Source organism: Dermacentor variabilis, unplaced genomic scaffold (genome assembly GCF_050947875.1).
Source record: "Dermacentor variabilis isolate Ectoservices unplaced genomic scaffold, ASM5094787v1 scaffold_12, whole genome shotgun sequence".
Taxonomy (NCBI): domain Eukaryota; kingdom Metazoa; phylum Arthropoda; class Arachnida; order Ixodida; family Ixodidae; genus Dermacentor; species Dermacentor variabilis.
Window position 1 is genome coordinate 58,663,441 of NW_027460280.1, and position 27,567 is coordinate 58,691,007.

A 27,567-nucleotide genomic window follows, 5' to 3' on the forward strand; every position below is an offset into this window, starting at 1 on the left:
AGCCAGACCGCCTTTGATGTGCATGTACCGGCTTCACTTCTGCTTGGTAGGCGCATGCGTGACAAGAGGATATATATATATATATATATATATATATATATATATATATATATATATATATATATATATATATATATATGCACTATCCTTCCTTCCATTAAACAGTTGTGAGTAGCGCTTGTCCTTGTCTGTCTTCCTTGTGTCCGTGGTTTTATTTGCGCTAAGCTACTACTTCAAATATGGACGACCAACTAGCCCAACAGTCAACACTTCTAGAACTTATGTCTGTCATCTTGAAAAATGCACGTCATTATTGCCATTTAAATTATTGTGTCAGCTCATGGGGTCTCACATACCGCTGCCATATAGCTGAATTGCCGCGCAACAAAAAATTGCGCTGTTCGTATCATTGCATCGGTTCCTTATAGCGCTCGTGTGACCCTCATCTTCACTGACTTAAAGCTCCTCTCACTAAATAAAATTATCTGGTATAACCATGGCATTGCTGAATGCCGCCCACGTAAAAAGCCACACTTAAATGATGTCATTGGAAGAGATAGTCTCACTAACCCCAACACTATATAGGATTGTCTTTACAGAATAATTCCATACTCCCAAAATCGCGCAGCAACTACGGGAAACCAACTATTCATTTTGCCGGTGTAAGAATTTGGAATAGTTTACCGACTCATCCGTAACTTTCACCAGCATTATCATCGTATTATTGAACTTACACTGCAACTTTGTAAACAGCGTTCCTCCTTCGATGCACTTTTTTTTGCCTGTCTTTTGATTACTTATCATACATGGTGTATCAGCGAACACTTTCAGTTTATTTTTTTTAAATTGGCAGTGGCAGATAGCACACTTCTAGTTCATGAGCTGGTCTTCTCGAAGAGGTGGACATTACTTGCCCAAGAAAAGTTGAAATGCTTAAACGACTAATTAATAAAAAAATCACTAATTTGGGTTTTAACCAATTACCCTATGGCACACGCATTAATTTATAAATTCCAACCGGCGAGGCTGCAAGGCATATGCACTTGAAGAGAACTGTGTGGATGACACCATTTACGAGCTATATTATTATTATTATTATTATTTGTTTTGAACACATATATACAATTTACAGGAAAGGGAAAGCGAGGAGCCGGTTGGTAACTGCCGGTATAAGCCGTTAAACTTGCGGTAAAATTGCGCTGTCGTTCCACTTAATTTCTTTAAAAAATCGTTTTATGTATTGAGATACGTAAGTAACTGTAATACCAATGCATTTGTACAAAAAGTTCGGGAATTAATATCTCGAAAGTGGTGTCATCCTGAGAATTCATTCCAAGTGAATCCGCCTTGCAAACTCCCCTGATAGAATTTGTAAATTGTGATACGTGCCATAACGTAATAAGCTAAAAAGTTAATTAGTGAATTTTTGTTAATTCGCCTATTATCCATTTCATTTTTTTTTTTGCAAATAATATACGCCTCTTCGAGTAGACCAGCTCATGGACTAGAATTGCCAGGGGCAATATAAAAAAATGTTTGAAAGTGTTCGCTGAAACATCCGGTATACAGTCTTTGTGTTAAGAAGTGTTGTCTTCGTCTTTACTATTGTAACGTTGCGTAACTTCTGCAAACGTTTTTCTTATTTATTTGTTATTGCCACTGACGCTTTTATATTACTGTATTCTTATGCAACTAAGAACAACAGGTCCCGCTGCAGCTTCTAACTGTGGGACTCCTTTATGTATAACATCTCATATACATATGTATCACTAACGAAACAGTAAAAGTTATTTTAAAAACTAAGAACGACAATGAGCTACCAAACCGTGGCATATGGCCAGCTCTCATCTGAAACAACCAAAGTACAGACGGCGCACGTTATTAGAGGCCCAGTGGGCAACAGTTGCCGCTGTTTGCACGTGAATAACACATCCTGTGACGCGTGCGAACGTCAGGCGTTAGCAACTGCCTTGAACCAAGTTAACATAATTACGGACTCCCATTGTTGCACGGAGTAAAGCCTCGTGAAGTATAAAAATAAAGCATCGGTTAATTACGCTATCGCGGTGTATTTCTGCGATGAAAGTATGCGTTTATATGCGACTATTGTATGAATCTCAGCGAAGTGATTGTTCACGGCTTTGCTGTTTTGTGGAAACAAAGGGTCCCAGCCTTGCTCCTGTGTTTTTTTTTTTTTTTGAAGTGTGTTGATCCGTTTTTTTTTTTTATGTGCTTCTAGAGGCTACGCAATTGGGCCTAAACACTTGCCATCGTTTTATTCGCACCTTACGTTTAAATAATAAAAACGATAGTGCTGCATTACGTCTCTTACCGCGATATCGAGGCCGCTATTTATATTCTATGGAAAAGGGGGGTGGCAGCAAAATGTGTCATATCGTTCCCGCATTTAGTGAAACCTTAAAATTTAATGTCCGCTTAAGTAAAATTATACGCTAACGTTTTCTTATAAGTTTGATCACTATGCTAAAGAAAGCTGTGTAATAAGTCAAATGATTATTATCTTTTGGTTTAACCGACAAATGTCTGCGCAGCAGTTTTGTGAGCTCTAGTTAATTAGCACCTATTCCCCATTTCAAACATCGCTAAAAAGGCACACTGTGCACAAAGACATATAGGGCGCACGGAATGCTTGTGCTTAGTTAAAATGTCTAATATTATTCAAAATTATCAGCCAATTTTCATGGATACAGTTTTATGCGCAGAAGAAAGACGCAGGTTTTCTTCAGCCATCTTAAAATTCACAGGCCGCAGCATTGTCGTTACATATTTCCCGGATTAGCGCAAGAGCTGCAGTGGGCAAGTAGTGCCTGGAACGACAATAAATTTCGCTATCTTTGTTGGGTAGTGTTATCTTAAAATTGTTTATTAAGTAATGCGACCCTGGGGATAACAAACAAATTCGATCGAATGCAAAAAAAAAGAATAGAAAAAAAAGGAATGAAGAAATAAAAAATTGTGTAAGTCGAGTACAACCTGCCATAATTTACATATAATCAGAGAGCACGCCATATCTATAACACAAGAACTAAAGTGATGCTGTCTCAGGATTTCTATGTAGTGGAAACGTCTTTACCACCGATTGGCTTCAATTTCGCAAAGGCAACACGTTCCGCAAAATCATTACTTGAAGGTTGATCAAGGAAGCTTGGTTGAGTTATCAGCTGAAGATTCTGACGGTCGCAGGCCCGAGTATTGGGCACAGAAAAGCCCCTGCATGTTTCCTATTTCTAAATATTCAATATATATATATATATATATATACTTTAACACGCTTGGTGTACCATGCGGTGTACCCTGCACGTCACCTAACCAATTTTTTCCCCGGAAAGTCAGGCTTAACTGCTTGCTGCTTAAGTCAAATCGCGAATTCGATTCTCTACCATAACAGCCGCACTCTGATAGAAGCGGAATGAAAAAAAAAAAGACGCTCGTGTACTGAGAACTGGGTGCACCTTGAAAGTTGCTTGTGGCCAAAGTTAATACAGAGCCCTTCGAGCGGCGTCTGTCATAGCTCCAGTTTGGGGTCGCGACGTGCAAATCAACCAATCATTGATCCGCGGTATTGGAGAGGTATGTATGTCATACGCTCCCTTATGAATACACGGCTTAATATCTGTCTTTGCCACGCCTCATAGTTGTTCTTTACCGCTGTCTTTACTTTAGTTGGACAGAACAAACTGGTTTATGTGAAACTTCATTGTTACATATAAATAAACATTTTCTTTCTTTTCATGTTGAGTCACTATTTCAAGTGCTCTTAAATTCCAAGCGTCTGACACGTTAAGAAACGCGTGAGTAATTACATTCTTGATTGACACATTGAAATAAGACTTTTTTGTAGGAACTGCCACTGGAGTCTACTAAAGAACTTTCGCACCGGTATATTCCATACACGAATTAAATATTTTGATAATGTGAGAGGTGTGGTGCGATTGACGAACGACGGTAGTTCCGAATAGATAGAGAGTATCCTTCATGGGCTGGTGAAGCAACTGTTTTATAGATATTCAAAAGGACCATAAAGAGAACAAGTAACCGCTACATTCCGTGTTACCTGGTGAAGGATTGGCAACCGGACGCTCTTTCAGTCAACCCCCCAGCCTATTTTTTATTCTATCTCAGAGATGCTACTTTTTTCTCATCGTTTACAACAGTACCACCCAATTGTTAATCCTGCTCAAATGGATTGAAACGATCATCAGCGGCGAGTGTACATCGCAAAATTACGCAGAACCGCCACACCTTCTTTATTTTCCTTACTTATATATTGTCGTGAGCTGTCAAATTTTGCCCCCAAAATGTATTAGTGTACTCGTTATGCAAGCCGGGGAGCTTTTTTTCTTTTTCGGTAAACTTTCAAAATTGTTACATATTTTCAGGGAAGCCGCATGCTGGTTACAAAATTGAAACTTCACGTGCTAGTTGACGATTTGTGCGTCGGTTACTTAAAAACTAGCAGCTGTACGTAAATTTGAATAAAACTGGAGTTTTCTTTTCTTTATATATACGTGAGCGAATCAGAAAATCTTTGCCCCTATTTTTTTATTAGCCAAATAAGGCACACACAGACACACACCTACTTTATACTATTTTTCCACATAGTCCCCACACCGGTTCAGACATTTGTCCCATCGCAGCACTAAATTTGGAACGCCACTGCGGTATAGTTCGTCCGGCTGAGTGTGGAACCACCGTCGGACTGCTGTATTGGCTTCATCGACGCACGTGAATCGCTGCCCCGCCAGGAACTTCTTCAGCGGACCGCAACACCTTTCCCCATGCGTGGGCTGCATTTTCCTGTGGATTTCGATGGGCGTTCGTCCCTTGCTCCATACAAAAAGGATCACACTTCTTTGCTCGTACGCCGTTGAAGTGTGAAGCACAAGCGCCATCTTCAACAACTGACAGCAGCGCAATGCCGCGGAGCTACCGGCAGATAAGGCCGGGCCTGTCCAAGAAAGGTCCACCGCTGGGAATGGATATGTTGACTTTCATTTGCAGCAGTAATTTGGCTAAAAATAAATAGGGCCAAAGACTTTCTGATTCGCCGTTGTACATAACTTTCTGGGATGCTTTTCTCTTGTCGCCTCATAAATTGTTTCGCTCTCTCTCTCTCTCTCTCTCCGAACCGTATTAGCAGTGTTTTTTTTTTTGAGCAACCATACGGCACTCGGCCATAGCTGACGTCAATTGAGTGCAGCTACGGGAACGGCATTGTGACTAAGGTAATGTATTACATTGCCAAGTAGTCAACATTTCTTGAATCAAGCAAAGTGATGTTTTATCTCCACTTAAGCATTCGTGGCAATCTTTCAGTTTTCTTTACCCAGTTAATTTTACTTGTCACAAGAGCGATCACGTTTTTCTTTTCGGCGACGACAGCTATGACGTAAAAGCACTGCCGGTGACTATATTCCGCGCAGCAGGCCGATGAAGCCGAGCGTCTAGTGTGAACTGCGGAGCGCTCATTTTGAGTGCGTCAGGAAGAGATGATCAAGAAGGGAAAAAAGAAATGCGTAGTGCTCCGTGCCACCGTCGCTCGCTGAAGGCGTGTGGACGGAAGGTTTGCTGCGCCAAGTTCTGCCAAGGTGATTTCCACATTTCCCCGACATTCGCGGCGGCTGGCCCTCGTAGTACGAAGTCTCTGACAGTGTTCCAATATTCCGCTTTCTAGGAAGTGCGCTACAGCTACACTCACCAGGCCAGCTCTCTAGTTTCAACTCGATTCCGTTATCTCCGTGGTGACGGAAGATCATAGCAACAATCCTTCCCTCCAGCTTACTCAATGTTGCTATCTTAAAGATGCCGCGCTGGTGCCAAGTCGTGAGCTCGCCTTTCGCTTCCCCATTCCCTCGCCACTACCACCTTCTTTTACAACGGTGCAGCAACACTTCCTCTTCATGGCTTTGTTCCGCAACACGTACCATTCAACAGCGAACACGTCACACCTTAGCTTACGGCTGCCGCTATAAGACCTCGACCTGTAACTGTAGATCCTACAGCAGCGGCGCGAAGTGATTTCTTGGCTGCTGGAGAAAAAAAAAAAGCGTTCGTGGCAACACGACTTTTCTTAGCCGGCGTGTTCATGTTCAGACTCCACTAGAGGAGCAAGGAAGGTCGCCCCATCGCTGTCCCGGTATGAGGTACCTCACGTTGGCCACTGCATTGTTGCACTCACCCACGCTGGCTCAGCGGCTCTGGCGTTCTACTGCTGAGCACGAGTTCGCAGGTTCGGTTCCCGACCGCGGTGACCGCATTCCGATGGGGGCGGAATAAGTGCATTGGGTGCACGTTAAAGATTACCCACAATTTAGCCGGAGCCACTCCTACCACCACACGGCGTTTCCACATAGCCCTTTGGCCGCTTTCGGGCGTTAAACACCATCACTTTGAATTTAGCTTTTTTGCACCGTAGCCCTCATTCGAACAGGCTGCACGCCGCGTTTCCGTACTTACCTCCTTTGCCTCGCCGTTCGGCGTTATGAAAAACAGAGCTTGAAATGAGTTCATCTATGGTTCAAGCTGCAAAATGGTTCCTATTTGTAGACGCCTCGGCTGCGGGCAACTTGAGCAGTGTGACGACACGAAGAAGCGGCGGCGCTGCCGTCAGTCTGGACGTACTGGAAAAACAGCTGGCCGTACCAAAAAAAAATGGCCTACGCGCATAAGCTTGTAGGCATAATTAGCGCAGCTACAACAAACTATTCTGCAAGAAAATTTCGAAGGATATGTATGACATTTTTTTGTTAAAGCGTTTCTTGACGAAGATTGTATATTGTCTGCGCCGTACTAACGCCGTCCTGCTATTCTTGTATACCTAACTGGGGCGCGATCGGAGATCGTTTTTCGAAACGCGCGTTCAGTTTGCGTTCAGTGTCGCCTTACGCATTGGCCTATATGTCGTGCCGAGTCGTCCGCCTCGGGTCGCTTTCTTGTGCAACACGTCACACAGACCCTCCCCGCCCCCTCCTAACTATTGTTCACAAATGTGAAACCTGTCTGCTATGACTGGCCAGTACTCGGACGTCTGTAAATTGCGAATCCATTTGTATGTGTGTGTGAATAGCAGTCGCCAGCTAAATAAATAAATAAACGAGCCTGTTGCCACTCCCCTTGTGGAAGCAAATTAGCTCCAGCTATTGTGTAGTACGGAAATGCTAGTAAAGCTCTACTAAGGTATACATATATATAAAAAACGTCGCTCCTGACGGCACAGAAGCTTTAACACTGCGCATTCCTATGACACGTGGTGTATCGGCATGTTTATGTCATTATGTGAACAAAGGATTGTCGCAAATTTATGTTCCTACACTCATCTGATTTCTTTTTGGAGAAGTGGTGAAAAAAATGAGATATTCTGTGCGCAGAAGGGAAAGATCACTAGATCCGACCACCTCCCACGTAGTTAAAGCACTCCAGCACCAATGCCAAAATTGTGCAGCAGGGCAGTAAAGTGTGCTATGCCGGGTTTTGGTAAACGCTGTGTACTTTCGACTGAAGCGCCTCTTAAATTTACGTCGCAGTTATTTCAATGAATATACCATGACCAATTAGGTTCTTAAAAAATAGTGTTACAAACATGGCCCAGGGCATCATATAGTACATAAATTTTTCAATTTACGATTCCCTTTCACAGGTTATAGAGAGCGTAAATTTAAGAGATAGAACGCCTGACATAGAATGCAGAACAAAAAGTTGTAGCAACGCATTAAAATTGCGAAAAGAATTTTGTTTAATCAGATTGTATATGCGATGACTGACAGATGCTTTTAAGAAGCCAATTTATTAGCGAAAGAGCACAATGAATATTTCAATTTCATTTTTTCGATGAACCGAACAGGCCAATGAACAAACATAACTGAGCACACCTACTGTCGCCACATATGTGAGCAATCGCTTGTTATGAATCAGAAAAGAAATTTTATCCTAGTGAACTCTGCCATAAATTTGTGTGCAACGAAGTTTTGTGCGACTTCCTAGCAGATCGGCTCCCAGCAAAACCGAATAAGTAATACATTTGTCGCCCTTGAACTGGGAACTGGGACACAATAAGATGGCAGCCAAATAATTAGGCTAATGGCGCCCAAACTTAACGGGCAAAATCATTATAATGTGATGATACTCAGTGTCTGCGCTCTGGTGGCGACTGCATCGGTGGAAGCTATAAATAACTGATCACGTGTGCACAATGAGTCAAGTGCACCCTACGATCTGACGCTAGTTCAATCAATACAAGTTGGAACGTGTAGGCGTCCACGTGGAACATGAGATTTATTGTGCTCTTTCACTGCCTTTCTGTTTGTCCGGCTCATCTACTCGCTAGGGCTGGCTACCGTTGACACGTACCCTTATGATGTACCCTTCCGAACTAGCCCCGTACTGCAGAGCGCAAGCATGGAACGGCTACGGCTTTCAAACGTCCGTTGCTACGAACTATCCCCAAATTCAGGGGCGTAGGGCCTGTGGCATGAGCCCACTGTCCTGCCAACGCCAGGGTAACATTTCAAAAACAGTTTATGGAGCTCATTCTTGCCGGCTTCCAACGCAGGAAGAGCTATGTGCAAATCGCACGTTTCGTCAACTACATAGCTGAATTTGATATTGAATTACAGGGAAGGGGCGTTATAGCTCAAATGTATTAAAATAGCAATAAAAAATAGAAATAAAATTAACAAGTATAGCAAATATCTGCGCGCCAAGTTTCACGCTTTAGCGTCAAATAATAGACGAAGTGGGATTTTATTCCATGACGGGAACTGAATGACCAAAATTTACGTCAATCTGTGGGTAGCGGTGCAACGAATGTAACATTCTTCATGCCAAAGCGCTACAGCAACTACAAGTCGGGAGACATGTAGCGTTCCCATGCTCATATACTACCTCTTATTGATGCGTGATTTAACTAAATTGCAGAAAATAAGAATTGGAGTACGATCTATTTAGACAAGTGCACCAGCTAATAAGAGAATACAATAAAATCATAATGAATGCAAGTCATTCAAGCACTTGTTGCAAACAAATTCTGTCCGTAAACTCAAAGACATGGAAATGGCATAGACAAAATGCGCTTTCGCAATATTTATGCCGCTGTCAACAGGCTACGAGGAACACTCATTACATTCATTATTTGCTGTCGAGATCTTAATGAGTCGATTGCGTCATTACAGTCGCTATCGGCAGTGGAAGTGTGGACTCTCTTTCAATTAAGAAAACTCAGCACAAACGCTGCACCTTCTCTCATCTCAATCAACTAAATTGAGCCAAATACGCAATATTCACGTGACTGAGCTACGTCGTTGCATTCGCGAAGAATCACAGTAAAACATTTGAGTTTGCATCTGCTGAACATAAACTGGCTGCAGAATGCTATGTCTGTGTGCGTGCACAATAATCGGTCAACGCCAGTCTAATTTCACCTCTGTTATTTTACTTTCCGGGACTAACTAGTGCAGCTTGTGCAAGGAATATATTGAGAAAATCAATATGCCGCCGTATTGTGCAGGAATGTTCGAAAAGAAAACTCATGTCATGAAATCATGTCTTGCACTAGATATTTCTCCCTACGTCTTGTTTGTTATTGCTGGCATTCCTTATTGAAAACATGTTTCCATTCGCTTGTGTCAACAGGTGCTGCTGAGGCAAGATGGCGGACCCGTCGGAAGACCTGTCGTCTGCGCTCAGCTAGCAGGACACGATGTCAGGGAATGACGCAGTCAGACCAAAACAGCAAGACTACTGTGGAGCTGCGCAATTCGGCTTTTTTTAGCACGCAGGTCGCACAGCCGTCTCCTAGAGGAGCTAACAGCCGGCGGAACCCTATCGCGGCAGCGTTGGCACCGACTCGAGAGCGGAAAAGAATAGCTCTGGCATGACCACTATCCTGACACCTCATCAAGCACGAGCTAGTACAATTGCGCATAACGAGACATCGCACACTTTCTCGCGGGTCCAGGTCGCACAAATAAAACATACACGGCTCCTTTGAAATGCGAACAGGATATTTTGCTCAAGAATGTTATTCCAACTCACGGTGGCATCACTTTGACCACCTACGCAAAAGAAACACACACACTTGTGCCAAAAGAGGGGAGGCCACTAGCACCAGCTGAAACTCGGCAACCTTATATTACAGCTAGCAAGTATAGCTCCACAGGCGAAAAAATGAAGAGAGGTCCCGGGTTTCGGGTTCAATCAAAGAAGCAGTGAGCCGGCATTGCAGTAGTGTGCCTTCGCTATCACTTCGCAGAATGCCGTATTTTTCACGTCCGCATCGGCGTGGTGCATGCAAGCGCCGGACTTCCAGCTGGTGCCGAGCGGCTGTTCTATTTCGAGACACCGGCCGAAGGAGCCGGGGCGCGCCGACTCGCAGTGATTTTTTGCGCCGCAGGTCGCACCCGGGAGGCATCCGAGGGCGACCTGGGATGCCAAAGCACGGCGAGCCTCGCTCGTGGAAAAAAGGACGAGCACTTACGTGTGGGCCGGCTGCACGACCATCCCGGTTTCTGGAAGGCAAGCAGTGGTAGGAATGAGCACCGCAGTCAAAGACGCACTCGAGCTCAGTGGACCGCGCGCGAGGCGAGGCCAGCACTTTTGACGTCGCCTCGAGCCGGTCTCAGGGAGACTTTAAAGCGGTCCACGATGTGGACTTACCGTTTCGAGTCGGAGTCTAGAGAGCGTCAAGCCCGGAGAGGCATCTCCAGACACTGGTCCCGAATTAGCTAGCGGGACGTTCCCGTTCCCCGACGCATGCGCCCCTGACAGGAAATGACGCGGAGAGCGCCCCCTTCCCGCCTATTTTTGCTCCGGTGTAAGCTTACGCCGCCGCCATTTTTGGAAGCGCATTTCTGGGGGCGGCCGCAGTTTCTGGCCGGCATTTCTAGGGTTTCGACCGGTGTTTACTAAGGCGCGTATTTTCGGCGTCACTGTCATGGCATTGGCGATTAGTCGCATCATTCGGCCACGGTGTCATCGCGCCGTATGATCCACACCCTGCTTCCGGTCGCGTGGCCGTCAAAGCCTTTTTTCGTCGGACCGCGGATCGGGGCGCGCCCGGCGGCGGCGCTCCCGGAATAGGCCGCCCTTGACAGCAACTGACCGAAGACGGTGAGCCTGCAGCAGGCGCTCGTGTTGCCCACCAGGTTGGACGCCGTGCACACGTAGACGCCTGAGTCCTCGGGGAAAGCCTCGGGGATACTGAGCCAGGCGGTCCAAGGGGCCGGACCGGACGGCTGACCCACCACGTGGTCGGGTCCGTGCACGGGCTGGCCGTCCTTGAACCAGCGCAGCCGCGGAGCCGGGCAGCCCGTGACGAGCGCGCGCAGCGTCGCCGGCTGCCCTGGCGCCGCGTACACGTCCTCGGGACCCTGCGAGCGCCGGGACGCTGGCACGTGTCGTTGCGTGTTTGGCACCACTCACCTGCAGGAAGATGGGCGCCGACACGCGCTGACCAGTTGCCGGGTTCTCGGCGATTACCACGGCCTTCTTCTTGGGACTCCACACGGGGCTGGCCGTCTTGGTGCGAATGATGGAGCGCGGACTCTGGAATTGGCCCGTCTCTAGGCAGAAGCTGGTGCGCACCGAGAGCGGCTCGAACAGCGACGGTCGGCTCTGTTCCGGCTGCACGGGCGACGGCGCGCGGATGGGCCTGCTGCCCAACAGCGGGGCATCGTACTTGGGCTCCAGGATGTCGAATTTGGGCTCCGGGGCCACCGGGATAGGCTCGACGCGCCCCAAGGGCCCCGCCGCGCGGCTGGCCCGACTGGTGCTCAGCTGCAACGGAAACGGGACCCTGTCGCGGCCATGCTCCACTCATCAACCACTGTCGCCCGAACAGCGGCATAGAAAGGCTCTCGCGATCGTTTGTGCACAAGGCTTGGTTTACGTACATTGTGCCGCAAGCAGCAGGCCCATCTACGTGCGGCGCAAGGAAGCGACAGCCACGTGTGTGCAAGGTGCTCACGTTTCATCTCAGATGGGAAGGAGACAACATGCAACACATATTGAACACAAAGCATGGCTTTATTTCATGTCACCGTTACAACTGTGAAGATTATTTTCTCTCGGTTTTGGTCAAGGCACTGTGACGAGCATGCTACACCAAACACTTAAGGACGGGCGGCCAAGGGTAAGGAAGGAGAGCGCTCTATTCCGAGCGGCAGCCATACAGACAGGTAACACAACGGAGAGCACCACCAGAAAGCACGGACAAGAAAGGTGCCTGTGGGACAGTCTCCATGCCAGCCTTGAGCCGAGCAAGTATAAGGAGGAAACTAGAAGGGGACGCCGCAATGAAAGCATGGCGTCCCAGGTAGGCCTGCTACTTGCGAAACTCCCATTTGTAGACCAAGGGACCCCTCACCTCTTTAGTTTGGGTCTTGGTAATCTCAGTGACTCTCTTGGTCACTCGGCGGGTAACTTCTTCTGTGACTTTGTCTTTGGCGCTTGCATTGTCCACTATTTTGGTGGTAGTTTCTTCAGACACCTCCGGCGGCATCTCATTCACATGCGTCACTTCAGTCACGCGCATTTGCAGGTCTCCCGACAGAGCCAATCCAGTTGAGTCTCCTGGCCCCGGTCGAGGCAGCTTTGTCTCGTACACTTTTACCTCGCTCGCTTGTTGGATGCCCTCGTCGCGCCTTTGCACGTTGTCAGTTCCTTCGTCGTCTTCGTCAAGCACAACTAGCTTGGTGTCCGCGGTCACAACGCCATTAGGGCCTTGCACGCGCACTTCAAGGTCGCCAGAGTCCTCAGGGAAGGCCTCAGAGATGGTCAGACTGAACACGGCCAGTGACGTGCCGGCCACGTTCTCCAGTGACCGGGTTAGTCGGAAGTCTGGTGAGTCAGTGATAGGCTGACCCGACCGAAACCATGAGGCAGTCAACTGGCCACCGGGCGGCTGCGCACTGGCCACGCTTAGGCACACCTTGGTTCCACTCTGCACCACCAGCTCGGAAGGCAGCGAACGGGCTAGCCGCAGCTCCGAGCCACTCTTGGAAACAGACACGGTCTGCTTCGACGTTCTCGACACCGCTAGCTGGGTGGTGGTAGCCGCCTGGACCGCTTTCTGCACAGAAAGAAAACAGCGTCGTTTGCGCCCTGCTCAGGAGTTTGGCCCAATCAAGCGGCTACCTGAGATTCGCGAACGTGCATCTTGCAGCCTGTGCGCGTGCGTCCTCCGGGGTTACTGGCCTCTACTTCGTAATGACCGCTGTTGTTGCCTGCCACCTTGGGAATCAGTAGCTTCACGGTTCCGTCCGGGTCGTGGCTGACCTGCAGTGGTGCGCGCAGATGAGTTGAAAATGACTCGGCTCATCAATATCTCGCGAAGGCCGCAATAGTAACGCCTGTCATACCTGGAAATCTGGGCTGGGCAGCAGTTCTCTGCCATCCTTGAACCAATGCACGAAGGGAGGCTCCGGCGCCCACAACTTGGCAGTGAGCACCACACGGCAGCCTTCATCCGTGGTCACATCTCTGAGAGGCTCCAGAAACACGGGAGCGGCGAGCGGTACACGCAGTTTACACTCCGTGTAACAGCTTCCCATAGGGTTAACCGCTGAACAGCGGTATGTGCCCGCGTTCTGGGCGCCAATGCCGTTGAACAAAAGAGAGCACTTGTCTCCGCGGAACAAAAGTCGCACCCGCTCGGACTCCTTGATAGGTTGTGTGTTGTGGTACCAAATTACCTGCGCAATGGACAAAGAATATAAGCTTCGTGCTCCACACACATAAATTCCCCGCGCGTTACGTGCGAGTGAAGCAATATATTTCAGCGCTTGATATAAAGGTGGTGATTTAGGCGAGTTGGAAAAGTTCAGTCATGATGGCGATGAGCGCACAGCGCAAACAAAGGGAAAAAAAACAAGAAGGTAACGAGGACACAGCGTTGTGTCCTCGTTACCTCTTTGGTTTCTTGTTCATTGCTTGCGTAGTGCGCTCATTGCCATCTTAATATCTAGCCACGTAATTTGCTAGCCGCTTTGATCTCGTTCATCGTAATTAATTATCTATTGCTATTTCCATGACATTAACACCATAGTAGCATGCAGACTCGAAACGAAATTAAGAAAAGGAGAAAGGAACCTTCCTCCTTACGGCAGCAAACTATAAGACGACTGATATTGCAAGATTTTATTTTTCTTGCGCTTCAGTATGTCTAACTCCATTTCAGTCGTTCATTTATTTTTGGCATTGACAAACCTGAAGCAGCTGGCTCATATTCCCGACGCCAATTGCAATCGCACAGCGGTGTCATCAAACATTAGATCACCTGACACGAGCTGCTCTAGCTCAATACTCAATAGCTCAACAATTAGTTCAGTAATAAAAATCTGAAAGTGGCTCGTAGGCATGCTACTATGCTTGGGCGGATCCATGCATGCCATTCTCTATTATACATGCCAAAGCCAAAGTGAAGATGGCATGAACTGAATAATACAGCAGACGGAATGGCACCTGCATCAGCACGACCGTGCCAAGCAGAAGCCATTCCGATGGAGACACAGCTCAAGTATGCTCGTGTATCCTGCCTTGGGTGAACATTGCCACACCTGAGGAGATCAGTAATAATACGGGGCCCTCTGCAACGGCGCCCCTCGAATCCACTTAGCAGTTTCGGAACTTTCAACTCCGCAATTTGATTGAACTTTTTTTTTCCCTTCGAAATAAGCCTTACAATTTTGGGAAGGAAATAGTTACCAGCAATGATCGACTGATAGCTAGTATAACCTCGAAAAGAAAGGTTAACTTACATACCAAATTCCACGTCTCTCTCTGGCACCCTTTTTATGTTTAGAATTTGTAACGCCAAGGAAATACTTTAGCGAAGTTCTTTGGCTGAAGCTTCTCTGGAACGGAGGCAAAAATACACGTTTCCAGGGAAAATGGGGATTGTTACTGGAAACACGAAGCACCAAATTTATAAAATAAATCTAATCGCATAACTGGTCATTGCTATCGGCTTCAGACCGAACCCGCAAGCTTACCATAAAATTGAAATGACAATCCCAGTCGCGATATCTACCTAATTTGAGAGCGAGCGGGAACAATCTGAAATGTCAGTAGCGGATCCGTAGAGGTCTTTTCGGGAGTAAACGCTGTATATATATATATATATATATATATATATATATATATATATATATATATAAGGAGAGACAGAGGAAAGGCAGGGAGGTTAACCAGAGGCGAGTTTCCGGTTTGCTAGTTTGGGACCCTATAACGTAAAGCTATTACAAAATGTTTTTATTCCAATCTCCTGCCGTCAAATTTGCGTGACTGCCGACGCAAGCATCGAGCGGTCACCCGCAGGGTTGTCTGAACAGACCAATCAAACGCTCTCCTCGTTCATAAGAGGTCACTTTTGTTTGCTTCAAAAAACGAATAACATTGCTTACGCTGAGCGGCTTGTCTCATCTAATTGGCTGGCAAGAGGCGAGGAGCACGCTCAAGTGGAGAGAGATTTGATAGGGCTGACCCACTGCACTGAAAATCGATAACCGGACGAAGAGGGGGGGGGGGGTGCCGGCGTCTGCGATTGGTCCGCTTTCCCTTATTTAACTCGCGGTAGCTGGTCGAAAATCGCGGCAGCATGCAACGGAAGCTTAAGAATGACGCTAAAATGGATCCTCAGCAAAGAAGAGTTGGCAGAACGAGGTCGCAAACGTACCGAAAGTGCTCGAAAACGTTACGCGGCCACGCAAGAAGTTTTAATATTCGCCAATAGACCCATTCTTTCCGGTAGGTGCGAGTAGCCAGTGCCTGGGCGATCGGCGGCAGCCATCTTTTATTCCTTTCGGAACGGGGCAGCCTGCGGCTATCCAAAAGAAAACTCAGTTTTTTTCGGCATATTAATGCATCTTTAACGCGTACATGTCACTTTGACGCGGAGAGTTTTTGTGGTTTTGTGACGTCGCGTGACAAGCAGGTGAAGTGGGTGCAGCCCGAAAGCCTTTGACCAGTAGCCGAGGGCTAATGGAGAAAAGACGTCGAATCATAAATAACTATTTTGCATTTGTTCGGTCAAATCATGCATAATCAGTGTGCACACCTCATATCAGATGGGGAGATATAGCGGTTTTCGTGACGTCCCGTGACAGGCAGGCGAAGTGGGGGTGGTCCAAAAAAGTTTTTAACCAATCGCGTAGGGCTGATTGCAGAATTGGAATAGAAAAGTTTGCAATAGTTTTACGTTATAGCACCCCTGCACTGGGGTGGGGGATATAGGAGTAAACGCGAATTGAATGTAGGCGCCCGGGTGCGGCCGTAAGGCTTTCACCTATATGTGTCGACGTAAGAAGACCCGCCAGACGCGGTGTATATATGCTTAATATTGACATGTATAAAACGAACATTCTTTATGGGCCCCAACGCTTGCTGAGAAGTGCCAAGTGGCGCGTGCGTTTGAGGTGCACACAGGCCCACCTACAGGGTGGTATGGGCCTTTATAGGGTGGCGATATCGAATATCGTCTAAAGGATAATTACGTAAGTACATTAAACTGCTTCCGCAATTAATGGAGTTCGCTGTTCACGCTGCAGGCGACTGAGGTATATGAGCAAAGGTTCAAGAACGAATACAGAAATGGTAAGGCATCATAATGAGAATTGACCAGAGCAACTCTGTGAAGACCAACTTTTGCGGAGGGAGCACTTTTTAACCATTCAAGGTAACCACCGGGCATTTATATTGACTGTAACTGCCACGTGAACTTGTGTGTTCCGGTAATTTTTCTCCATGACTTAATGTAACATCGATGTTAATAACAATGACGGAGGTAGTGCACATTTAAATTCACTGCGACACGTAGTGTCATGCATCCTATACGATGACGTATGGCGGCACAGTTACCTAAAGTTCGTTGCTGAAAATTCTACTTTGCGTAATCTTACCATGACGAAAAATTTCCAAACCACCGAGTAGTTGTGCGAATGTTACCCTAAGTTGAGGTATATGATAACGACGGTTACCTTTGCATGTGAAACTGTGCTTCATTAGGGTTACCGTGTTCAGAGTTCGCATTGAGGAAATGATGATTGAGCCTGGCGGGAAGAGGAATGGGCGTGAGGAAAGGTAAGCCCACGCCAGCAACCAAGATTCGGAGAAGCTGAACAAGGAACGGATGAGTGATGACACGAAATGGAAGAAAGCCATCAAAAAACAGCAGCGCCATGTCTGTATATGCATGAGAGAAAACGGCATAAGCTGTAGCAGACCCGAAATATTTCCGTGCTCTCTTTTTTTTCTTTGTATCTGCTAACATTAGTGAGGACAGCAGCGTAGCTTCCGTTGAACGATTAAGCATAGTCTTCGTGGTAGAGACAAAAGCAGAGCGCAACGCTTCGTCTTTGCAGGCACCGACAACTTGAAGTCATCCCACTGACATGGCATTATCGGAAGACCGATTATATGCGCACTGAATTAAACCCGGATTCTCATTTCCCTGCAACTCCAATGCATAATTTTACCAGAAGTTTACCTAAGTTAATGGTCGTTTAAGCTCTGGATAAATATACGTGTGCGTATGCGGCAATATGTAGTGTGCAGGGAGGGGGGGGGGGGGCGGTGCGCGTGTGTGCGTGCATGCGTGCGTGCGATATGCCACTCGGAATTGTATGCTGTAATGCCTGTGGTTCTCTTCCTGCAGCTTCAAATTACTATAATTGTAAACAATAGCGGTATCATGTCGTATGCATCTGCCAGCAGCCCGGATGCTTCAATAATCATGATGTGCACAAATATGAAGTGAGAAACGTTGCAAAGGCAAATTTAAGAGTGTAGATTATACGGAGTGGGCTTATGTTATTTCAGACATCTATATGCAGTGATAAAGTTAAGAAGTACATTTGTAGGTGCTAAAAAGCAGTTTACCTTTTATTTCATCTACACTTTTGGTGCAGTCCAGATCGGTATATACTGCCCGCACGTAATTTTTTGTCGTTATTTCATGTTGATTATTTGAAAAATGTGTAGTGCCGCGGAACTGTCAGTGCTCCACACATTTCCCGAGCATACGAAAATTCCCTTCTCATTTCTTATTACCTGTAGCACTTATCCCTCAAACATTGCTCTTTCTGGGCGAATAAATAGGTCAAAATTACAGAAAAAGTGCAATCAGTGTGCTAATGAAAAAATGAATTCAGTGTAAGGTGTTCCGCCTGCAGTTCTTACTTTGGGACCCCTTTCAGTTTATTACTGTTTCTGTATTAATTTACTTATCAATAAAATTGAATCGAAATTGGATTTAACTACCGCGGCGTTCTTCTTCTCTGAGCACTGCATATGCAAAGGCATTTCTTGCGCAACCGGAGCTATCATCGAACCCTGGAGTGCGGTTTCTATAGCAGCACCGACGCTCCGAAGAGCCGAAGGGTGAAGCCAGGGGTAGTGCGCACCACCATGCCAACGGCAAAAAGGCGCTGATTCGCCCACACTTTTTCTTTTCTGACAGGAAACGCATAAGGCTGTCTCCGAGAAGATGAATGGCTCGAAAGAAAGCAAGAAAGTAAGAAACAGGGGAACCGATAGTGGAGACCTCTGGTTCGGGCCGCCCAACAATGACGCATTCCAGCGTGACGGGATCCGGTCCGGGCTTGACTTCCAGGTCCTCCAGAGCCTTGAGCACTCGCGGAGGCTCTTGCGGCGGAGCGTCCCTGCAGCATTACGTAAGCGTCTATACTCGGGGCCTCGCGGTGGGTCACGCAGGAATTTTGTAACCGTAGAAGAAAAATAAAGAAACCGAGAGCGCGCGCACGGCGCCTCGACGAATGCTCACTCGGCCACTTTCACTTGGCAGGAGCAGGCCGTCTCCCCGGCCTTGTTTTTGGCGACGGCCGTGTAGGTGCCCGAGTCACCCTCGGTTGCGCCAGCGAGCAGCAGCCGCGCTCTTCCTTGCTCCTGGGTGGGCTGCACAGAGAAGGAAACGGGGTCAGTCGGCGCCGGCGGCGAATGAAGCGGGCACGTACCTTGGCGGCGTCCCGCACGGGCAGCAGGTCCTTGGACCAGGAGACGCGCGGCTCGGGCCTGCCCTGCACGGTGCACTCGAGGCGCAGCTCTTCGCCGGGCCGCAACTGGGCGATGGCCGGAAGCGGCTGCACGAACGTCGGCTCCGTCAGCACCCCGCCGACCGTCTGCGTAGTGTGCTCTTCCAGGGCTTCGATGAACACTTCTTCCAGGGCGCTGTCGCGTGGTTGCTCTGCGGACCAAGGTCGAAGCGTCTCCGTGAGAAGGGAATTCTTAGTCTTTGCCGGTTAGCGTCACCAGTCTAGAGCGAATCATGGGGTCTGTAATTGTTCGTGACTGATGTGTGCGGTAAAGTTGCTCGCTAGGAAAGCTATCAAATTGCGTTTTGTGAAGTAACAGCAAAATAGGAGACAACGGAAAGAAGGAAGATTACGATGCCTTCTTTCTTCCTCGTGTCTCGGGTTTCTCGATTTGCAAGATGAAGCTACGTAGTTCGGTCTATGAGACAGAAAGAAGGATGTAAGCCGATATCGCCAGCTATTAAATACCTGCCCGCAGTAGCGTAGTGTAAACTAGTCGCACTATTCAGATGCCATATCAGAAATGGAAATTCCACATAGAACGACGCGGTTGTAGCTGGTCCCCTTAAAATTGAAAGTGCCAGCTTCGAAATTTTCACTCTTACGTTCATGCTCTCTCGAAATCGAAGCAGTTTTTATTTTGAGGGCGATCTACGTCAGCAGCGCGCGACGTGATATTATTAAAAAAAAAGTTCACCCTTATTTTTCCACAACGTGAGTTCGCTCTGCAACCGCACAGTTCGTAGTGCTAACGCAGATGAGCACATAATGCGCAACGAACAGTATGCGATCTGAACGAGTCATGAGGTTTTATTTGCAGATAAAACGTGCAGAAGAGACACATTAACAACCGTTAACAAAAGCTCTTCAGTTAATTATGCGGTCCAATAAGGCTCCGGCGCTCGGGAAACGCGAAGTATAAAATTCCGCTGCTAGTCGTCACTCGTCTCCTTGCCTTTGCTCTAGTGATCTTCTTGAGCAATATGGCATGGTTTGCTGTACATCCTTCGTTGCTTTCGTGGTGCAGGAAGAGGCTACTTTAAGGCCTCACTCACTCAGTGTAATACATTCTTCAGAATGGCGCGATCGATGTACCATTAGGTGACAGGCCCTGTCCTTGCGTAGGTAGTAGGCAGGTATGTGTTTAACTAGATTTCCACTCGAAAGCTTGGGAATGCATGATGCTTCGATCTCCTCCATTTCACTTATCGATAAAATGGGATTTTTTTTCTTGTTGGTGTTGTTGTTGTTCTTCTACAGCTACTGCTACTACTACTACTAGTAATAATGACCATAATATCTTATTTCTTGTTATTAGGTGCAAGAAATGCTCGGTAAACAACGCTTGCGCTCATCGCACGTGAGCTGCCGCGGTTGTTCAGTGGCCGTGGCATTGCGCTCATTGGCACGAGGTCGCGGGATCGAATCCTCGCCGCGATGACCGCATTGTGATGGAAGCGATATGCATAATTGCTCATGTACCTTGATTTTATTTAAGTTAATCTAACCCTCTGGAGGTCGAAATTAATTGACAGCCCTTCCTGCTACTTCCCCTGTTGTCTTCAGTGTCTTTTTTATTCTAGACACTGGAACCCAATAATTATTGTAGTCGCACGTGGTTGCAATACTCGTTCTGTTAGAAGTACTTGCAGCTTTTGTCCCACATTAATGGTTCGCCATACACAATCGACTGCTTACGCAACAAAATTTAAACGAAATTGTACAAATCATGTATCCGCTGGTCTCTCTAGTCCAAGGTGTTTCAATACGCTTTCGAATCTACGCACATTAATTGCCGCAAGCGTAAGTGTGGTGAATGGGCTTCAGCATAGACGCACGAGATCTAAGGGAATGCCTCCTTGGCTCGAATTGCGTTCCTTTTTTTTCTTCTTGTATTTATTACTTGTAACATCTGCTGCATCGCACGCATAATTGAGTTCCTGCACCTGCTTACAAAAAACAAAGACAAACGACATTAAAGTTGACCGAATAGAGCCACAAAAAGAGGTTCTTTATTTATTTTCGACAAAGTTCACGTGAGATTTAATACCTGATTGAAGAAGCAAGAAGGGAAACGCCAGAACGTTTGCCACTCTTCACGTCAACTATATGTGATACTTTCCAGTTTAGAAACGCATGATCATAAAGTTACTACAAATACTCTTATGTGAGGGACACTACATGAAAATATAAAGTTAGATTGGAAGGTTACTACTCTATAGTAAGTAAGCAGTCATTTTTACGTACTGAAAAGAATGGTATTGCAGAAAATGTCGGAGTAGTGTACAGCAGGTTGTAATGCAAAATTTCCGAAACGGTTCCTTTCGGTGTGAACTATATTGGCAACAAGTGATGAAGGCAGGTTAATTACTGATAAAAACCATCGATTGATACTTGACAAGAAAATAATCTTCAGCATGACAACCATCTTAGATTTTTTCCAAAATAGAAAAAAAAACGGCAACCTTATCCCGCGAGAAATACAACCGCGATCGGTATCATCATGCAGTGACGTCATCACTGCCATGGTTTCAACGCGAGAGAAAACGAAGTCTTGCCATCGCCCGAGATTTTATCCGCTAACGAGGCTTTCTTTCTCGTTTTTTTTTTTTTTCACACGGAACTAATAGGAGCAGCGTTACAACATGGGAGGGACTACATCAAAATAGCCAAAATTACTGCTTCGTCGTAGCGCACTTTTGATTTTCGGTCTGCTTTTCTAAAACTCGTTAAGCTATTTGGTATCGTATTTATTTTTTATAGTCAAGCTGGGCCGGTATAATGTAAGAATTCCCTTCACTCGATTTCATGCCTTCCTCACCATCCACCGTTCGTGGCTGGCTGATCTCGTTCATGATATGGGCGGAACGCTGCTTTGAACACTTACGAAGCGCCAAAAGGAATAGCATTGAAATGGAATCGTTACATCATGTCGGCCCAGAACAAAGAAACTTATAACCTTATTAAACAACTTGCTCCACCAGATCGCCTGTCGAATTTGTTTCCAAGGCTGCATAATTGCATATTATCATATGACAAATCACATCTTGGGAAAATTCGCAAAGTGAAAGAGAGAGAGAGGGGGGATACCGGTGGAATGGTCAGAGCCCCTTTAGTCCGAGGCACAGGCCTCGGCTGCCTGCTCGACATTCACGAAACTTCCTTCACCTTGCCATTGCTCCATTGTATGGCGTGCTTGATAAAACACGCCACACAATGAAGAAATGGCAAGGTGAAGGAAGTTTCACGAAAGGGTAACCCACTCGACAGTTTCACGAAGCCACAAAGCAAATTCATACACAGACTGTCTGAAAAGCTTCGTACTATTCTCGAGTGGGTGACACTTCTTTTTGGTTATATTCTCGTGTGGTAAGACATGTACGAGCATTCTTTTGACATCGAAAGGCATAGCGCGTCAATGGGTAGTCACCACCACCAACTGAAGGGTGGCACCAGCACATATTAGATGGAACGCGGATATATGCGTTAAAGGGAACTTGTTTTTACCGAGTGAGAATATAGTTCAGGCGCCTCCCAGCGTGTATAGAGATACTTCAGCGCTGCCTTCATACTGCAGTTTGATACCGAGATACCGAGTATTAGTATTGCTGTTTTTCATGGAAGCGAAAAATAAAAATAAATGTAATCACCGTAAAGTGGTGACGACTACGCGTGTTTATTTAAGATTTAGCGTAACACGCAAGATTTTCAAGAATACTGCTCATACAAACACAGTATTGTGATGGCTAAGAGCAATGCAGAGTACAGGAAGGTCCGCAACAATCTAAAATATAACTGGCCGCGATATGAACGAAAACGCATGTGTGCACATAAAACATGCCATGTATTTTGAAATATAAGCGGCTTGTGAGAAGTAAAAAGAAAGAGCAGGAGATGGCTACAGCCCGCACTGTATACTACATAGGGTGTTTCAGAAAAGACATTCGAAATTTTCTAAATATACGGAAGATGCGATAATTAAGAGAATTCCTCAAGACTGATTTCACCACAAAGGTATACGGTTTAAACTGACTAGTAGACTGCTTACAAAAAATTGGGCTAGTTATTATTATTATTATTATTATTATTATTATTATTATTATTATTATTATTATTATTATTATTATTATTATTATTATTATTATTATTATTATTATTATTATTTGCTGAAAAAGCCGGTCGATTGACACAAAAGCCAGACTTAAAGCCATCATGACATGACTTCATCGTTTGTTCCGGACATGCAGGAAGCTGACGCTCCAAATATTTTCAGCGTCAGTGTTTCAGACTCATATTCTGAAACAACCTGTGGGCACAACTTCACAATGTCACCCGTTAAACTGTGGATTTACTCCGATTAAGTGACGTTGACCTTGAAAGTTTTATTTCGCGATTTTTTTTTTTTTTTGCTTATGTGCGAGGAGACTCGCCGTAGAGTGTATTTGTTTTTATTCCGTAATAAATTTTAGTTGATAGTTCCAGCCTGTCCCGTCGTTTTCGTAATGTTTTCCGTTTTACCGCTGTCTTTTCTTTTTCTATTTGCTAACATATACCAACTGGCCAGCTGATCAATTTGTTACTTCAAAATTCACCGCGATTCTGCCATGCAGAGAGGTGAGACTTATTTAAAAGTATGACACATAAAGCTTTAAAGTATTAACATAGTGGACATACATATAACTTGCTTGACTCTGTCCTCCCCCATTTTTTCCCTACTTAATATTTAATGTGACTACAATTAGTGTTGCCTACTTATTGTTTCCTTATTTTGCTATGCTATGCTTTATGAGCCCTCGTTTTCTTTAAAATTTTTTTAAATCAATTACAATATCAGAGAGTGCCGACATTACTAGTTTAACCTTGCGTAGTTGTAGTTAAGTACTGCCGTTTTGTGCTCATGTTCAAGTGAATAGGATTACTGTAAATGGATGTTTCCAGCCACTCGACAACAGTTCGCCGTACCTACAGCTACTTCACAGATCTGGACGTGTCTGCGGTGCAGTATGACCACATCAGGCCATTGTGGCCCAGCTTCATCACCCTGTACGCCCTGACCTCCAACATCTTCCTTGGCGAGTTCCCGAATCTACTGTAACTTTGACAACTCCGCGCATTGAGAAGAAATCATCTACTCATCCCTTGGAGACTGAGCACTTCTTCAAATGAACCGTCAGCGAGATTTCTTCTCCTTTGATTTCACGGATGGTTCAACAACCGATAAAGCTTGGACGGCGGCATTTTACGTTCCTAAATGTCACGTGAGGAAAAGTTACCGATTCTCTCACCAGACGTCATGTATGAGTGCCAAACTCTTCGGTTTACTGCAAGCGGCGAGATCCATATCAGACAGTGCTGGTATCAGTAGACGGGTGATCTATTCCGATTTGACGACGAATTTAGCAATGCTAACTACGTCGCAGTATTACGATGGCAGTAGTTTATTACCCTATGAAATCTCCAAAGTACCCCAAATTCCATCTTTGGCTAGCAATCAGGTCTGTTTTCAGTGAATTCCGGGCCATGTTGGTATTAAAGGAAATTAGGCGACGAACAGACTAGCGACTGCGGCACATAACTTGGATAAGTATCCAAGTTATGTTTCTCCCTATTGAATATAAATATCAAATGTCAAGAGTTTTTTTTTAAATCTAGACTACACTGAACTTAGTGAAACCATGTAGCTTGACGACCAGGCAAAGTCATCTCTCCTATTCAGGATTGATTAACGCTGCGTTTCAGAACGTACCATCGCAATGATCGCACATTAATACGCTTACACATGGACCACGCCTGGAGCTGGCCTACACACCTTACCTTCTACACAGAATCAAGAAGAGCTAGTCTGCTGCTTACACCCACTGTAACTTCTCGGATTCACCTGTGGAATGTCTGCTCATCCAGTGTCCCCAATACAAGCGCCAGCGAGAGGCCTTGCGCAGCCTCTCCGGCTTCATAGGCGCCCTTTATCTGTGGAGTAGGTTCTTGGTCCTTGTTTGTGCCCAGACAAAGACACCCTGTAACAACTCTTCGCGATTTTCTGATAGATAGCGACTTTATGCAGTCTCTTTGAAGACGATACATTGTAGTGTCTGAGTTCGTACACTTTTACGTGAACCTACACCGTATTTTTAAGTGATTTCAGTGTGTTTCTTTTTCTATGTCGTTACTATAGAGATAGGCATTGTTTAGGTAACGCAGGCTGTGACTGGATGTTCCCATGTCGCTGATACAGCGCGCTCTACGTATATTATATATCAGGCTTCAACGGTGTTAAGTGATATTCTATACCTCGGCTATTTTTCGTTATTGCTCTTATCCCCTTTTCTCTCGTTTTGTTTGTTTGTTTGTTTGTTTTTCCCTACATTTCTTAGTCACTGGAGTTAATATTTGATTTTCGGTACAACCAATCTTTCGGTGGCCCATTTATATGCGGTAACATCATTTAATAAACAACAACAATGCACTTCCGCCAACTGTTCAAAAATGTTCATCCCACACAACACTGCGGTTGGTACTAGGACGTGCTGGAAAAGAAGTCTGGGGCGCTATAACGTAAAACTATTCCAAACTTTTCTATTCCAATTCTGCTATCAGCCCTCCACGATTGGTCAAAAACTTTTTTCGACCACCCCCACTTCACATGTCTGTCACGCGACGTCACGAAAACCGCGATACCTCCCCATCTGATATGATGTGTACACACTGATTATGCATGATTTGACAAAAAAAGAAAAACAGTTAATTCTGATTCGACCCCTTTTCGCCATTAGCCCTCGGCTATTGGTAAAAAGATTTCGGGCTGCGCCCACTTCACCTGCCTGTCACGCGACGTCACAAAACCGCAAGAACTCTCCGCGTCAAAGTGACGTGTACGCGATAAAGATGCATTAATATGCCGAACACAACTGAATTTTCTTTGGAATAGCCGCAGGCTGCCCCGTTCCGAAAGGAATAGAAGATGGCTGCCGCCGATCGCTCAGACGCTGGCTACTCGCACCTGCCGGAGAGCATCGGTGTATTTGCGGATAATAAAACTTCTTGCGTGGCCGTGTAACGTTTTCGAGCACTTTCGGCACCACCTCATTTTTCCAACTCTTCTTTGCTGAGGGTCCGTTTTAGCGTCATTCTTGAGCTTCCGTTGCATGCCGCCGCGATTTTCGACCAGCCACCGCCAGCTAAGTAAGGGAAAGCCGACCAATCGTAGACGCCGGCACCACCCTCTTCATCTGGTTATCGACTTTCAGTGCAGTGGCTCAGCCCCATCGAATCCCTCTCCACTTGAGCGTTCTCCTCGCCTCTTGTCAGCCAATTACATACGACAAGCCGCTCAGTGTAGGCAATGTTATTCGTTTTTCAAGCAAACAAAAGTGACCTCCTATGAACGAGGAGAGCGTTTGATTGGTCTGTTCAGACAACCCTGCCGTGCACCGCCCGGTGCTTGCGTTGGTGGTTACGCAAATTTGACGTCAGGAGATTGGAATAGAAACATATTGGAATAGTTTTATGTTATAGGGCCCTGTATTACCATTGTCATGGTAGAAATTATGAGGTCTATAATTCCAAAAGCTTCCCGTTCGCGAGTGCTCTTTGCCACTGGCTGGCTGCCTTAGCCAATATTATGTGCGGCATCAGGATTGGTTGGAACTTGCTCTTACGAACAATTCTACAGAGTAAGAACTTTTTGACCTTCTTGTGAAATCGGCCCAAGACCCGTATTCACAAATACGTTCTTACGCTAAAGCTATTTATAAGAACAGATGTCGGCCAATCGTGATGTTAGACGTATTGCGGCCGGTCGAGGACAAACAGTATTTACCAACCAAGGGCTGCATTCACAACGCTTTTCGTTCGAACGTGCTGCTTTTATAATTGGTTGGTTGCCCTTGATAAATCTTCCAACATCACCCTCCGCTGGCACTTGCTCTTATGAATGATTTTGTGAACTATTTTGTGATTACAAGCCCAAATGTTCTGTGAACTCATCACCTGAGACTGTATTTAGAAAATCAGTCAGTACGCTAGGTTGGTTCGTTAAAATAGACGCCGGCTGATAATGGAGGCGCGATTTTAAATATTTAAGACAATCAACCAACGGCAAATATTTCACCAACAGAAACTTTGTGGATTCGGCCCCTGAGCCAGTGTATACAAGAAAGATCTTGGCTAGACCAGGGGCGCTATAACGGAAGGCTATTCCAATCTGCTTCTATTCCATTTCTGCCTTTAGCCTTCTACGATTGGTAAACAATTTTCGGGGCATGCTTACTTCGCTCGTCTGTTACGCGACGTAATGAAAAAATTCGAGAACTCTCCATCTGACATGGCTTGTACACACTTACTATACATAATTAGCCCGAACAAAATAAAAAAAAGTTATTTCTGATTATACGCCTTTGTCGCCATTAGCCCTCCGCTAATGGTCAAATTTTTTTCGGGCAGCGCACACTACGCTTGTCTTTCACGGACGTCACAAAACCACTAAATCTCACCACGTCAAAGTGAAGTG

The 27,567-nt window shown here is 45.9% G+C and overlaps 2 protein-coding genes across 6 annotated transcripts in view; both read right to left on the bottom strand.

Annotated features, from left to right (window-relative positions):
- The window catches only part of LOC142565945 (uncharacterized), a 224,173-nt gene extending 213,424 nt beyond the window's left edge, over positions 1-10,749 (bottom strand). For 4 of the 5 annotated variants that reach the window (XM_075676574.1, XM_075676572.1, XM_075676573.1 and 1 more), the window contains exons 1-2: positions 10,672-10,749; positions 10,493-10,523 (exon numbers count right to left, since the gene is read on the bottom strand). In XM_075676574.1, the coding sequence (XP_075532689.1) occupies positions 10,493-10,515 (23 nt within the window). In that variant the 5' untranslated portion in view covers positions 10,516-10,523; positions 10,672-10,749. The remainder of the gene's footprint in view (positions 1-10,492; positions 10,524-10,671) is intronic. The other variant, XM_075676575.1, reaches the window with a different exon arrangement.
- A 1,269-nt stretch (positions 10,750-12,018) lies between these two features.
- The window catches only part of LOC142565958 (uncharacterized), a 47,085-nt gene continuing 31,536 nt past the window's right edge, over positions 12,019-27,567 (bottom strand). Inside the window, exons 20-25 of the mRNA XM_075676595.1 lie at positions 18,984-19,213; positions 18,794-18,924; positions 18,554-18,671; positions 13,374-13,706; positions 13,150-13,290; positions 12,019-13,072 (exon numbers count right to left, since the gene is read on the bottom strand). Of these exons, the coding sequence (XP_075532710.1) occupies positions 12,338-13,072; positions 13,150-13,290; positions 13,374-13,706; positions 18,554-18,671; positions 18,794-18,924; positions 18,984-19,213 (1,688 nt within the window). The 3' untranslated portion in view covers positions 12,019-12,337. The remainder of the gene's footprint in view (positions 13,073-13,149; positions 13,291-13,373; positions 13,707-18,553; positions 18,672-18,793; positions 18,925-18,983; positions 19,214-27,567) is intronic.